The sequence below is a fragment of the Diadema setosum genome, chromosome 16, assembly GCF_964275005.1.
Source record: "Diadema setosum chromosome 16, eeDiaSeto1, whole genome shotgun sequence".
Taxonomy (NCBI): domain Eukaryota; kingdom Metazoa; phylum Echinodermata; class Echinoidea; order Diadematoida; family Diadematidae; genus Diadema; species Diadema setosum.
Genome location: NC_092700.1, coordinates 12,734,433 through 12,751,237, shown reverse-complemented (window position 1 = coordinate 12,751,237; position 16,805 = coordinate 12,734,433). Strand labels below are relative to the sequence as shown.

General features: G+C 36.5%; 1 protein-coding gene across 1 annotated transcript in view; it reads left to right on the top strand.

Moving 5' to 3' along the window:
• The first annotated feature begins 648 nt into the window (after nt 1–648).
• The window catches only part of LOC140239567 (kinesin-like protein KIF13A), a 100,478-nt gene continuing 84,321 nt past the window's right edge, over nt 649–16,805 (top strand). Inside the window, exon 1 of the mRNA XM_072319399.1 lies at nt 649–702. Coding sequence (XP_072175500.1) covers nt 675–702 — 28 coding nt within the window. The 5' untranslated portion in view covers nt 649–674. The remainder of the gene's footprint in view (nt 703–16,805) is intronic.

The following is a 16,805-nucleotide window of genomic DNA, read 5'->3' as shown; positions in this document are numbered from 1 at the left end:
AACAAAAAATAAATCAAATTTCATGTTGCAAGGATTCCTAAAGCTTTATGATGTCTCTTTCCACATGAAGTACCAAGAATCTGCCAGATGACATTGCATCTTTATTGGTATTATTTCTTTGTAAAACAACCACTGTACAAACCATCTGACCAAAAAAAAAAAAAAAAAAAAAAAAAAAAAAAAAAAAAACAATATAAGAAGAATTTAGATAAAACTAAGCTGAGGACTGTCATGAAATTCTATACAAATTATTAGGAATCAAAGTGAAAATATCATAGTTGTATCAAGTGGGCATTGTATTATTTAAAATGTTTGATTCAGTCTGTGTACTCCAAATGATTTTTAGAAACAATCCTGAGTCATTTGTTGATGTTTGTGCAGTCTCGAATTGCTATCATTTCCCACATCTAACAAGGACAGGTTTTCTGTGATAAATTCAATAGTGGAACATAAAAAATATTTATCTTTGTTGACAGTCACCAATGTATTGGCATTGAAACTGATGATTCAGTGCAATATACTAGCATTGACATTTTAGGTATCATGTCAAACTGTATCAGTCAATTGTATATCCTATGGTGTATGTATGCTGCTCTGAAGAAAATATATGAAAAATTATTATCTTTTATTTCCTTCTCTTCCAGACATTTGCCTTTGATCACTGCTTCTTTTCTATGGATGAGAAGAGTAAAAAGTTTGCAGGTAAGTTGATTAGAGACAATTTGTATTTTAAAGGCAGTTTGAAAAAGTCACATGCACATTTAAAGTGGTTTCATTTAATCTCTTAAAGGACAAGTTCACCTTTATAAACATAAAGATTGAGAGAATGCAGCAATATTAGTAGAACACATCAGCGAAAGTTTGAGGAAAATTGGACAGTCGATGCAAAAGTTATGAATTTTTAAAATTTTTGTATTGGAACCGCTGGATGAGGAGACTACTAAGGCTCGTGATGTCATATGAGTACAACCGTATAAAGAAAATGTAAAGAAAATTCAACATATTTTCACTTTTTTTCGCATAATAAAAGAGCACTTGACTTGCCTCTTTCTAAAGGCAATGGGAATAATATTACCCATAACATATGTCAGTAACGAGTCAAGGGAATGTGTACTTTTTTTCAAAAGATGAAATTTTGTGAAATTCTCTTTATATTTTCCTTATATTGTTGTACGCATGTGACATCATACACTGCAGTAGTCTTCTCATCCAGCGGTGACTGCACAAAAACTTCAAAAATTCATAACTTTTGAACGGATTGTCCGATTTTCCTCAAACTTTCAATGATGTGTTCTACTAATATTGCTACATTCTCTCAATCCTTATGTTTATGAAGGTGAACTTGTCCTTTAATGATGGAATCTACAAGGCTTGAGATGCTTGAAATTTTTTTGTCATTCTTTTATCATAGGAAATAATGAAAAGTCATCATTTTACTCCAATATAATGCTTGACAACACTCTGACTGTCTATGGCTTTCATATGTTGTACACCTGTAGCTCAGATTGATGTAGCATGGTGCAATATTGATGTTTGTGATTTCATTACTGTGCCAGTATGGTAAATTTGTCATCAAACACCAGAAGTCCATGCCTCCTGTGAATGGAAACTACACTGTCACATAGCTGAATATTGCATATGATTGCAAATATGCCAAACAGTAACTTGCAGTAAATACAGAACCCTAGACTTCTCTCTGCAGTATACAGACTGAATGAAGAATTTCCCATTGCAACATTGAGGATGTCAAAGTCAAAAAGTGCAGCATTGTAATTCAATATCACTGCATGTCACATTTACAGTACTCTCTGTGCACAGTGAAACTGACCATATGTGACATGTGTACACGCATACATGTATATGCATCTCCCTGTTTTGGATAAGATCTGTAGAATGTCTCAAACACATTACATCTTGAAGCTTTGTTTAGATTATACCCATGTACACATGTAGGCAATGATAAGATAGTCACAAGCTACAATCAACTACAAACATTATTCAACATCTTGATTTGATGCAATGTGAGGGTCGAATCTGAAGACGCGATGGGGGATTTTAAGGGAAAGATGGTACTTGTAGGGTGTGGTATTTGTATGGTTTGAAATTATTCACACAGAACTGTAAACACATGATATGTGTACAATGTGAATAAAGTGTTGTTGATTGTGTGTTGTACCAAGGAGGTTCTAGAGAATGGAGTCACAACCGTCTTATTCCCTTTGCTAGATGTTCGAAGCTGTCGCTCAAAAATATTTGAAGCATGTGCCAAACAGGGTCTGCCGTGCAGATACGAAGACAATTGACTCGTGTCTCATTGCATAATCACCAGCCACTTTCAAAGGAAGATATGTCTTTGTGGTGGTAATTACTTTTCGCTATCCCTTCTCATAAAATGTAGGTGGTACAGACACGAGGATGCGCAAATAGAAATCGAGCAAAAAATGCTGAAATAAAGATGAAAATTACTTGACTGGGCATACCCGGGCACTAATCTGATATATCTATCAATAAAGAATTATACTTGAAGATTATTCCATATTATTTTCACTTGTGGAAATTAAGCGGGAAATGATAAAACCAGCTTTCTAGGATGGTACAGTTTCAAACATTTTCACATGATACAGCTCTGATTTACTCTTTTGCGCAAATTTCTGGACGGAAATGACTCTTGTTTTACATTCTTTATCATTAATTGAAATTTCATTTCATTTGATAAATGAATAAGCAAAATATGGCCAACATTATGATAACGTTCCAAAATGAATCTTCAGATTGCTCAGCAAGACGGCGGCTTGGAACATCGATCTTCAAAGGCACAAGTGCACCTGTGGAATTCTTTTGTAAATCAATAGAAATCTGACAACTGTTTGAATAATTACAGCTAGTTGAAACTCCAGCTATCAAACCTCCTTGGTTGTACCCACTCCTTGGTTGCACACATGCACACATTAAAATGTGTTTATCATGCTTGTCAGAGCATATCATGAGCTTAATTGATTCTTATACATGTCAAGAACACCTGGGCCAAATCCTTCCCAACAGTAAACAGGTAGACCATGACCAGACAATCATATCTCTCCACAACAAGTTCCATCACCTTGTGATGACGATATGCAAATGTGTGGTAAATTTTCTTTCATGCCTTGTCTCAAATATATTTTATGAATGTCTAAGAAAACAAACAATCAAACAAACAAACTCAAAATATTTACAATTTGAAGGGACTGTACAGTACTGGTTGAGGTGGGTATTTAGGTTTGTAACATTCCTAAGTGAGATAATGAGAAACCTCTTATGAAATATGAAAGAGCATGTAATTTTATGAAGGATTCAACATTTATTTGAGGAAATTGGTTTTCAAATGGCTGAGATATAAAAAAAAAAGTGATAAAAAGGCGACAGGCCATGCTTTTTGTTAGGATCTCTTTGTTTCACCTTGTTTTTGGATATCTCAGCCATTTCAAAACAGATTTTTATCAAATAAACTTTTGATACCCCTTAAAATTGCATGCTCTTTGACATCTCATAGAGTGATTTCTGAATATCTCGCAAAACGTTAAAAGCTAAATCCTCACCTCAACCACAACTGTACAGCCCCTTTAATGAGCATAGAGCTAGGTCAAAAATTTTGGTAATTAGAGATTTCTGCATGAATATGCATAAACATACATTATAAATTGTGTATTTGGATGTGGGCATGACTTCATGATCTAAGAAGCTATTGTTCATTAAGATCACATTGTACTCTATGGAAACCCGTTCCATGTCAAATTTTGAAATCCCCATATGTAGATTTAATACACAGGCCACACGGTTCCTGAGGGAATGGGTTAAGTTTCTCTGAAAAATAGCATGCCCATATTACAATGCACTCCCGTTATAGTGAACACAATAATAATGAAATTCCGGTTACAACAAAGTAAAAATTCAGGCAGCAACATTATCCACTCTCTGTATTTTTAGTGTGAAAAAGAAAACTGCTGGTCCGATGGATTTCGTTATAATGGGAGTCCACTGTACTGGAGAACATGTAAAGGACAATCAATTGACTTTATGTCTTGACATGATGTCATGCCATGTAATAAATCGCATCAGGGATTAAAATATCAAGCTGAATGATCGTACCAGTGATAACATCTTTGATGACATGGATTTGCCCAGTTTTACCTGTTCGTAATGTTCAGGTATCACTGTAGTCTAAATTTATGCGTGTGTACATTGTACTCCCTTTTAGGAGAGATTTACAATGTATGCGCTTGAAAAATTATAATTTCCCTTTTTTTCATGACATTAACAGTATCTGCCAGAAATATATAGATATTTTTTTTTTCACCTACAAAGCACCATCCAGCATCTCCAGAAAGTGGATGTTCACTTAAAGTTGTTGTACATCTATGTGCAAAAAAGTACCACAAAATATAAAATACCTGAAGTATTTTTTTTTTCATGTTTTTATTGGCATGTTATCTGTGAAAGCTATGTGTATATGACCTTTTGAAGTCTTGACCACCAGATTAGTTCAGGAAGTGATCACATGATGATGTCATTGATGACTGACCATGACCATTAGCAGGTCAGCACATCATATTCAGAGTGTTCTGGAGAAAGAAGGTTGAAGATGCCTTGACATCAGTGACAGGATAAGAGAAAAGATATGGAATGGGAAAGACATGACTTTATTGACCTGTTAAATACAGACTTTAAAGTGATGATATAGTTGTGGTTGAGATGAAGATTTAGATTTTAACTTTTTGTGAGATAATTAGAAACCAAAAATATCAAATGTTAAAGAGCATACAATTCTATGAGGAATTCAAAGTTTATTTGACGACAATCAGTTTTGAAATGTCTGAGATGTCCAGAAACAAAGAGTTTCTAATAAAAGGTCCACTTTGTTAGACCACTTTGTGTTACTTTGTTTTTGGGATATCTCAGCCATTTCCAAACCTATTTTCATCAAATATACTTTGAATTCTTCTTAGAATTATATGCTTTTTAATATTTCAGAAGTGGTTTAAGTAGAATGATAGAAACCCAGCTTGTAAGTTTTACATAAGATTGTTGCTCCTTTTGCTGAAAGAGCAAGTGGATATTCAACCTGTGAAAATTTCAGTAGCTTTCTGCCACAGCTGATACACTGTTTCAAGCTAACATGATTGTTGGTGTCTCCAAGCCACTTGTATCAACTTATTCGGTTTTAAAGCAATAAAACTTAGGTTGGCCATAACTGAGGGGCTTCCAAATAAGAAAAAAGATGATTCAATGAGCTACGCAATGAGTCAGGTGCATTGCTATTTCAGTGCCTAAATCATCGTTAGACATACTGAAGCCTGCAATTATGGCTGAAATTATAGACATTAACATAAAAAACAGCACCCGAACCAAACAGGTCTGTAGTATTGCAAAGGTTCAGTTGGAGTTGGCGTTGAGGCTGTGATTGATAGAGCAATAGCTCATGACACAGCTTCTTCGGCCGTGATAGATCATCAACATGACTCATAATTAATGCACTATTGGCCTTCAGGGTAGGATCAGCATTTCTGCCATATTTCACTCTCTTTCTCCCTCAAAATCATACATTATGGATTGTGTAATATTTGAATATGTATGATACACTGTTCATTACTTACCTCACAATACAGTCAAATTTTTATTCTCTTTGGAATTTATGTTGATATTATAATCAGGAGATCACTCTATGTATAATCTAACAGAAAAGTGTGTGTCTAACTACTGGGTACTCATTTTGTCCATGTGCAATGTAATTATAAACGGTAACTCCATGACTCATCGTTGACTTGTTGAATGGGGGTTCCCTGATAAGCAACACATGTCAGGGTCCCAGTTATATGTTTTTCTTATGTTTCTGCTAGTCACAAGGGGAAAGCAATGTAGTGAACCTGTTCAGACAATCTGAAAATTATTCTATGGCATACACTGCGATGTACAGATCTGTCTGGTGCGTGTGTGTGTATACACTGTATGCACGATATGTGCATATTGATGTGTTTAATGAAGGTTAAATCACATTTTAAACACATTGCTTTGTTATTAACTAATGAAACATTTGAGTCCTATATGGATAAAGCCCCAGTCACACAGTCGCTTATCTTGAGTTACAGGTATGTATGTCCGCCGCAGAGAGTAAACACAGTGTGTGCTCAGGCGTCCACAGGGTCATACAGTGTAGGCAGACAGAAATCTGTCTGTGAGTGGTCGTAGTGAAACACAAGATTACGCTTCCAAGCCTGCAAAATTTTGAAATTTTTAAGATTTAGCAGGGAGTCACCAGGGATGCAGACTAATGCAAGTTACTGTAACTAAATTATTCTATCAATAAGTGAATGTAACTATCCAGTGCTTGGATACAGACCATCCGGGAGAATTTTTACCTCCGGAAAGGCATTCATGGGAGTCTGCAGAAAAATTACTTTTTTGGCACAGTGCCACACACAATTACTGTATACGCTGTTATTTTCGCGTACAGATATTTTCGCGAATGACGAGGCCATAGACATTTTCGCGAGATGTTGTTTTCGCGAATTGACGCCGACGCTTACATTAATGCACTATTAACAGGGGGGCATGGAGACATTTTCGCGTGTTGTTAAATTCGCGATCCAACTGTGATTCGCGAAGTTCGCGTAAATTAAACCCTCGCGAAAATAACAGCGTATACAGTATATGACTGGGGCATTAGAGCAAATGATCTAGATTAAGTTTTAACAGCAACATAATGTTATTATGACTTTAAACATTTCAATACAGTTTTTTTTTTTTTTTTTTTCAAGGAGAATTCCCTTTACCAAAAGGGATCTTGGCATCACCCAGTCCCTGATCAATGAAGAAATTAGACAGTGCTACATTAACAAAAAATAGTCATTTGGAATTTCTTTTGTTTTATAGAATACAGGTTGTTAAGTACAGTTGTACATGTACTTGACTGCATTCTCTTCACCTATGGATGACAATACTGCTCTACATAGAGATAGTGTACAGGTTTGCAGTGTGTGGAGGAGCAATGGCAGAGTGGGATGAAAGTGAGATGTGAGGAGATTTGCAGTGAACGAGAATAGCACGCCATCATCTCTACTGCCACAAGATACTGGCTTGTCTGGGGAATATGTGCTTCTGGAATATATGTACATAAAGCAGAAACCTAAGAGAGATAGGAGACAGAGGAGATTATGGTGGAGTGAAGAAAACAGAAGGAGGGACACCCAGTCAAGATTAGTGGTAGACAAAGAGGGGAGCCAAGGGGTCCAGAGAATATCAACTGTGAAGAAAGATAGGAATATAAACTATGAGGAGATTAGAAGACAGACCAGTTGGTAAACAGAGTCTAACCATCTAAGGAAACTGATCACATGCCTTAACTAGCAATAATGTGGCTGCCTTGACCGTTGGAGTTCCTCAGTATGCCATTTTACCTTTTTTTTTCTGGGTCAGAACCTGAAAATGTTGAGTTCTCTGGTCATTGTGCCATTATGTGGTTGTTTGTCTGTGTGTGTGTGTGTGTGTGTTTGTGTGTGTGTGTGTGTTTTGGTGGGGGAGGGGGGAGGAGATACAAGAATGAATGTGTCTACATGCAGAGCTCTTAAATACAAGTGTACCGGTATGTGGTTAACTTAGGTAGATGTGGAAGAACTGTGAATACATGAACAAAGTCAACAAAGGTGTTAGGTGAGTATTAAAAATGTTCAAGCCTCTCAAAGTGGAATGGATCGAGGGAAGGTGGTGAGTGTGGGGTGATTGTGGTTGTTTGCAAGAAGGCTGTCTGTTCCAGAAAGTTCAGGTCATGAAAAGAGGAACACTTTTACTACATACATATGTCTATAAAAACTTGTATAATCTATGGTTCACTCAGTGTACAAGTATAGTGGGCCTACCTCAAGGAGATGGCAATTTCTTTTCAAGTCTTGTCTTGTCAACAGGTAGACTATGTGTGATTTTTATTTGTCAAGGAGACATGAGGAGACATGGTTAGTAAACGTAGGAATCCATTGTAAATTGTACATATGTACATTGTAGCTTCATTAAAGAGAGCTGATATAGTGAACATCTCACCACACAATATAGTTTGTGCCAATAGATGGTGTACATGTAAAATGTACTATAGCATGAAAAAGGAGACCATTTATCTCTTGGCTGTTTAAAATGTCATCTGAAAGCATTTAGTAAAGAACAAGAAACTTCTTAAGATACTTCAATGTCTTTGTGAAACAAAAAAGTATTTTTGGCTGGAAAGTTTCTGGTGTAGTTATGAAATCGGATGTTACTTGTCATCTGAAAAGGTTGTGACAGAACTTAGAATTGGCAAAGTGAGCGTCCGCTATGTATATCAAGAAATTTGTAGCAGTTGTCGCCAGTATGACCTGACTGCCATCCAATGTCAATATATACTCTACTGTGATTATTTTCATCTTGTCAATCAATAACAGATGCTGCTGCATATGCTTGCTAGGGCTTCATGAAATACATTTGTTAGGGACAGTGGAGATAAGCAATGCATGGTATTTTCAATCTGCAGACTCCCATAGAACCACACAATGTGCAATCTTACCATCCTTTGGTGTACATGCACAAGGAGAGAGTTTAATTGCAGAGCAAGCGGGTAAATATAATAGTGGCCCATGAAACCATTCTGATGAAACAAACCAAAAAAACTATCTAAACCAAGGCTTAGAATTTAACTGTTTGGAAATTATGAAGGTTTGATGTGAAAGAATTCAATGATGCCAATGCTACAGTACCCCAGATATATGAGTCTCTGTTGTCAAACAATGACAGAGTACAATGGAAATGTTATTGTAATACATCTACCGGTACATGGTAAATTGTGCAAACTGCCATTTTCTGCAAGATACTAGAGTGCTGAGGGAGAAGTATTGTGGGCTAGATTGCAATAGGATGACTAATCTTTCTGAAGATGTACTTTACAATGTAGTGGTTTTAGGACTCGGAAATTACACATATCAAAGGATTACATTAATAGCATGATTCATATTATTACTCTTTATAGATGATGTACATGATACATGAAAATCCAATGAAATTATCTCAATTCAGACTTTATAGTCAATCTGATCTTGGCTATTCTACACATCCAATGTTCACATTGCAAGTGCTTCATATTTTGAATGTAAATTTTGGATCAGTAAAAGTTTTATCCACATTAGAAGTCACCAGACCAAAGTTATGTGTCATACATGTACATGTATGAGCAATTTTTTATAATGAAATGCTTCAAAATGAGACACTTTGATAATACATTGTAACTCTTGATAAGCATTTTATACAGATATACTCTTATTATTTACCTTTTTCAAGTACATCTGTAAGTATCCCCTTTTTATACAACCAGATATGCTTGAAGTGTTGAAGAAAATGATATACAAAATGTAGTTGCTTAACTTGGTGTGTGCTATTACATCTCTATTGACCTTACTATGTCTTTTGAAGCCCTGCGGGAGTAGACGTGTGTTTGCTCAGTTGCGTTTGTACATCACTCCTCTCAACATGTTTTTCTTCACTGCATTGTGCTTGATGCATGGAGATTGAACATGGTGGAATGCAAACACATGTGAACATTATTTGGTGTGAATGATTCATACTCTTCATTACAGCAGCCACACTATCTGGCAATTGCATACATTGTAGTGTTCATTGTCTGCTGCCCATTGTCTGCTGCTTCATTTCAGTAGGCATGAGTAATAACACAGAGTATCAGTCATATTCAATTTGCTATTGTAGGAATTTCTGCTGTTCCATCTGTTGGCAGTAATGGCTGCAGTGTTTCCCAGACTGTTGCATCAATTTGTGCTTAACCATATCTCAGCAAGGGGAAATTATATAATGTATCTTTAGACTTTACAGAATGATATATAGATATGATATTTCATATAATCTAGATCTATTTGTAAAGTCTGAAGATATACATGTATTTCCTGTTCCCGTATTATATTTTGCAAGTCTAAATTTTTGCGAATCGGGACTTCCTGACAATTTGTGAGTGGCTAAATTCGCTTCAATAGAGTACTGTACTGAACAGAGAAATGTATTTGTGCACATCACATTCACATCGGGATTAGAGTCAATATTTTCACACCTGACTCGCGAAATTTGCGAAAAATAAAAACCTCATGAAATATTCGGTGTATACAGTATGGATACAATGTACATTGCATAGATGTGCATCACATTTGCTCCCTCATTCAGTTGAAAAAAAAAAAAAAGGGAGAGTGTGATGCTTAGGGTCTGGTATATTCAGACAGCAGACATGTAACCTACAGGGACATAGTCAAAGTGATCAGAGTTCAACAGGATAAATAGCTTGTTATACTGTAATTGTGAATTCCAGCCACCCTATAGCCTGTTCAAAAAAATACACATGGTTTTGCAGCATTCCTATTATTCACATTGGTATAATGTAATGACTATAAGTTTTATAGCTTAAAGTATAAGGTGTATGGCTATTAAATTTGATGATAAAAATCCAGCTTCATCTATACTTGTCCATTTCTCTGTGTTCATGTGCTTTACTTCAGTGTGATGTCACTCTGCCACCACAGAGAAATGTACAAAAATGTAGCCTACATTGTGTATGCATGGTTATTATTTTCCCCTTCTAACTGTCCTCGGGATCCAATGCTACCCGTAATCACAGCAATTCAACCATTAATTGGCCAGTCAACAAAAATTTGAGTCACTAACATTGCACTAACATTTTAATTTTGGGTGCTTTATTTGAAGGTTTCGTGTTTGTTAGATTGGCAAGGTAATGTCAAAAGTGCATGCACCTAACATTAGACATGGCCTAGTTCATCCTGTATTGTTTTCAGAGTCATGAAACAAATGTTAAATTGTTAACATGGACAAAAAAGTAGACAAACAAAACTTTAATACTCAACGAAAGTGAATTTGGTAAAGCCCCCCTCCCCCTCAAACATATTCACTGTAAGCTGTCAGCAGGAATATACATTATGATAAAGAAAAATAATGAATATTGCAGGAATTTTTACTGGCCATCACTATGACATGCAAGGTGTTTGAATCTAAATACTATCTAAATATATACAAATTATACATGAACTCAGTGGGTGAATATGTCCTTTTCTATGCTTTAATGCTTTACTGCACAGTTCCATGCGTACATACACTTATATCTCTTTCCTAACTACACAATGTATTTCCATAGTTGGCTCTCTATTTTTAAAGATTTTTATCCTTCAAACTCAGGCTATGAAATGGAAGCCATGCTGAGAGTACACTGTATATCATGTGATACTGGTGACATTTACACAAACGTTCATCTTTTGAAAAGCATGCATGTACAATGTAGATTGCTGTTGAAGATATCTTGTCATTAACAGCAAAAAGGGTGGTTATTCTGCACTTCAGTTATTCAGAAATACACTGTATACATCAATCTGATTTCAAGGAGTGAAACTTGACTGCTAATATTACCACGCTTGAGATAGAGTCTGTTGGAAGGACATTATTTCATGAGGTACCAGACATTTATCAGTTGGAAACACTAAAGAAAATATGATTTGTGTGAACCTGTTTTACTGTTGCAGCCAGAAATGTGTGAACTGATAGTACCGTTGAGTGAATCAAGCGTAGACATACCACATGAATAATGCTTTGCAATGCCTACTACAGTGTAGGCTGATTGTGGTATGCAGTCCTCAGGATGTGTCGGTGAGGATGGGGCATATCATTTTCCTCCCACCTATGGCTTGTCGCTGCCCTTTGTCTTTTGAACGGTAGCATGTGTCTAGCTTGTGGGCCTGTCCATTATTGCACCTATTTCACAAGCGATTTACAATTTTGTCGTCCCCGCCACTGTGGGTGGAGTGTAACAATTGCTGCTCAAGGATGAGTGTTGGAATGATATTATGCCCTTTAGTGATTCAATATAATGATTATGTTTATGGTAATTTTTCTTCTGGAAATTAGTTGTGGTGGTATGACTTTGGTTTATTGTGTGAAAATTGTGTGCTACATGGATATCCACTAGTAGAGAATCATATTGTATTTATCACAATTACAAACATATTCAACATACACTTGTAGGTAGTCAAACCAATGAACTAGCAGTGAGGATATCTATCTGACTGGTACCTAGTGTACATAGCATCCAGTATGGCAAAATGGAAGTACTTTTGTGTGGCTGACCTGGTCATGTGACCTGTTAAGACCACTTAACCACTTTGACCACGTGTTTCAATCTTGGTATATGTTTTGAACAAATTCTCTATGATATATATATCACATTTTGTCAGCACAGTAATACCAACTTTCAAGCACAGTTATGTGTCTGTAAAACACCCTGAACTGTGGATCTGATGCCCATTTTGTGTCATCTTAATGGATGAGTGGTAGTCACACTCTTGTTGCTATGACAACAACAGTCCCCACGATCACTTCAACTGTGATGACGCATCAAGCTCTGTATACATGTACAGTGTAGTTTTCATTCAGTGACTATAAAAGACAGTGTGACAAAAATCACAGACCAAATATCACACTCTCTGTGATTTCAAATTCAGTCAAAGCAGCAGCTGTCAAAAAAAAAAATTGTCAACACAATATATTGCATACTTATCGACATCTCATCTATCCATCTGTCTGTCTATCTATCTATCTATCTATCTATCTATCTATCTATCTATCTATCTATCTATCTACAGATCTATCTATTTATCTATAACCTATCTACATGTATCTATAGATATATCTCTCTATCTATAGATCTATCTACTTTCTTTCGATCTGTTGTATACATTGTTGGTATTATGACTTGATATCATTACAGGGTGCTACATTGTTTGTTTACAATGTATGACAGGAGTGTTAGAGGGGAATGCAGCTATCACATACTGTAAATATGTTCCTTTTAAAGTTGAACTGAAATTCAAAGTGACACAAACATATAACTGTAAAATCTTTAATTCTAGTTTGGATTTGCAATGATTCAGATTTTGTTCTTTGTATATAAGTACAACTTGGTGATTTAGCTCATGACTGAAATCTGATGATCAAATCGACCAGGGTATAAAGCTTGAGTGATGACACATACATGTAGAGCCTCCGTTGATGTAGAATTGCCTCCGTTATTGATCCCACATTTCCCACAATCACAGACCTTTGTTAACAGCCGATTTTGACATCATTTGATAACTAGAAGTATTTCACTGCATAGAGTTTTCCTTATTTACCAGGCAGTCCAGGATGCATGTAAATGTATGATAATAAATAACATTAGACTTACAAATTTGATAAAGAAAAGAAGATGAAGAGAGAGAACAGGTTGGCATAGAGTGTGTGCTCACTGATTGTTGCAGTCTTCACCTTGAACCCCACTAGGCATGGTGTGAGAGAGGGATCCCTGTATTACAGTCATGCCAGGGGTGTGCAGGATTTGATTTAACTCTTAGTCTGAACATGCAGACACCTGTGTCGAGACCCAAACTGATATGCTGTCGGCCTTTTGTGAACACATTTTGGCTGGTGGAGTGATACTACTGTGTGAGTCATTTATCAGCAGTGATGACATCTGGTTGGTAATAATCAAATCAATCTTGAAAGATGAATCTCAGCTACAATATTATATCTCTATACTTGTCATTTATGAAATCAAATAATATTTCAAGGTCATCATGTTTGGAAATCCAATGTGTAGGGCCTGAATGAAATAGTTGTAAGCTAGAAATGGAAGAAGTACCTGTATGTTGATTGTACAATGTTTGGTTTGTTTACAAGTATTTCTTTACAAAGATATCAAGATTTGTTTTTGAAATCATTATGTATTTTTGAAATGAAATCTAATAAGTTATATGTTTTTCTCCATGGTTGAAATTGTGGATACACAATACAAAAAAACAAAACAAAACTCAATACATATTGTCAGCTGAAGACCAAAAGGGCATTATTATGTTCTAAGATTTGAGCGTAAATAAAAAACGAAATTATCAATATTCATGAAATAAAAAGTTTATTTTATCAAAAGTGGGTAGATTTATAGGCATCATTCCAAATGTAGGGTAAAAAAGCAGCCTTGTGGTTTAAATTTGTAACCATTCTATACTGAAAATGAAAATAATCTAAAATTTACACCATAATGTAGAGGAGATCAAGCTCTACAACATGATGCCAATAATTCAATACCTCCAAAATTGTGATAGAGCCCTTTAGGTTCTTAACCGACGATATCATTATGCTATGTTTGTCATATGTGTCATAGATGATTCCTTGATAAATTTCATGACATGTTCTAAGGTGCTTGCACCAAAAGAACTTGAATTAGAGCATTGACATGATATTTGGGATGCTGCTCTGCATTGCAAAGTGAACATTTAAACATGTATTGATATTCAAAATTTGCCTTGCCCCAAATGCAGTGTTTTATATAAACATATCTTGCATTGAACTCACTTTCTGTTCAATAAATGTGATTTCAGATTTGATACAAATGTACTCAATCATGATTTGAGCTTCCTTCAAGTTAATGCAAGTGTGGAAATAACATTAAGTTGCCACTTTTCGTCTTGTAGAAGTAAAAAAACAAACTATCACTTGAGGTGGCGTGCTTTCAAAGCTGTTCATCACTGTGTAGGACCTATATGTGTGAACATTTGGAAAATATCTAGGCCCCATTTCATAAAAAGTTGATATGATAACAACTCTTGCTGGAATGGTTATTGTCATGGTAATGAGGAGAATGCAGCTTCCTGATTGGCTGTTGCTATGGGAAGTTGTCATTCCAGCAAGAGTTGACATCCTAACATCTTTTATGACATGGGGCCCTGGAGTATAACTTGCTTTGGGCCTATGAATGCAGACTACTAGCTGTCGGGAACAAATCTCATTCAATCACAGAGAATTATGAAATTCAGACAGCCTGGGTGATGTGTGAAAGACAGGCTTGTTCTCTTCCAGCAGGAGTTGAAAAGGTGCTGTGTACAGACCCACCATTTTTATCACAGCTCTGTTCCATGGTGAACACTGAGGATTCCCACTAAATTTTGAGGATTCCCCTTTCTGATTTAAGAAGAAAAAAAAAAGGTTAATTTTGATAGTGAGGTCTAGTCTGACTGTCACCCATATCCAAGCAGGAGAGTTGAGGGAGACAGTGACATTGTTAATGAGCAATTGTCAGGCTCCAATGCTCTCTAACCTACATTGTAGCCTAAGGCTTCGTTTCGTAATTACTATTTGCTTATGAAATGGATAGTGAATAGGGCACGACAGTCATGCAACGCTGTCATCTCATCACACTCATGCTGAACTGGTGCGATCATCAGTGATGCTTTCATGATCATGATTTTTTTTTTTCAATATGTCTCTGGACCTTGACATTTGATAAGCAATTGCAATATCAGTGTCACAGTGTAGATCCTTATAGAAGCTGTCATAGCTTCTCATCCATAGGGTAGTCCCTAACTATTTTGATTTATAGTCAACATACATAGAACATAGCCTTTGCTCCAGGCTTTTGAATTTTGTGCATGAAACTTGCACACCAATATGTTCTACTGTATAAGCTGTTTTTTTGTTGTTGTTGTTGTTGTTGTTGTTTTTTTTTTTGGGGGGGGGGGGTGACTAGGGCGGTGAGTTGGCTCAGTCGGTAGCGCGTCTCCCTCACGATCACGCGGCCCGGGTTCGAACCCGAGTCTGGACTGAGCAATGTTGTGTGTAAGCATACCGTCCCCTCTAGCAAGAGGCAAAACACTCGGATAGGACATAAAATGGAGGTCCCGTGTATGAGAGAGTAACAACTAATGCACGTAAAAGATCCCGCTCCATTCATTCATCGCAAAGAGCAGGGTGTTTAACCCAGTGAAGTGGTCCCACCTCACATCCAACTGGAACCCATGGAAGACCAGCCTAACGTAGCTGAATATGGGCTATCCAGCCGTCTTCACAGATGGAAAATGAACAAACAAACAAACAAACAAACTAATGACAGTAGGACCGCAAACCTAACAACACGCAAAAATGTCGCAATGTACTATGGTAATACCACATTTGCTATAGTCTTGGTGTCAGTTCGTGAAAACAACCTCTCGCAAAAGTGTCTGTGACCTCAATCGCAAAAATACCTGTGCGCAAAAATAACACTGTAACAGCTGAGGAGCAGTAACAGTATCTTGAAGTGAATTGTTTTTTAGTTATAACGTGGTATATGATGTGAAACTTTCAAATTTATAAAATTCTTCCGTCGAGATGTTTTCATTGCAACTGATTGACAAATTGCCCTACATCAACGTAAATAAAGCACTGAATTGATCAGTGTTTTAGTAGTAGCCATGATAAAAAATCATGGGCGTACACGTATACTTGAGCAGGATTCGAACCTACGACCTCCTGATCACCGGACAGGCATCATCTCCACTAGACCACTGAGCTTTCGCCAGACAGCAAGTGTTGGTTCTAATCCTTATAGCATGCAGCGGGTACTGCGTAATTATTCACATTCACGAAATTCTTCCGTCGAGATGTTTTCATTGCTGACCACCGAGCTTTCGCCCGACAGTGGAGACTAGTGTAGATCTTCATTTCATGTAATCAGTGCCACCACCCATTGCAAAGGGTGTACATGCCTATATAGGCCTACAGTACCATGTGATAGTAGTCATACCAAGAGTTACTATTACCAGGAGTGATATTATATTTCAATAATGCATTCCTCACTGAAGTATTTCCTTCGTGTAAAACTGGCAATATTCAAACCAGTAGGAATAGGTTGTACTAAATCTGGCCTACTGCATGAAAAATGCATTTTTACTATGAATATTTCC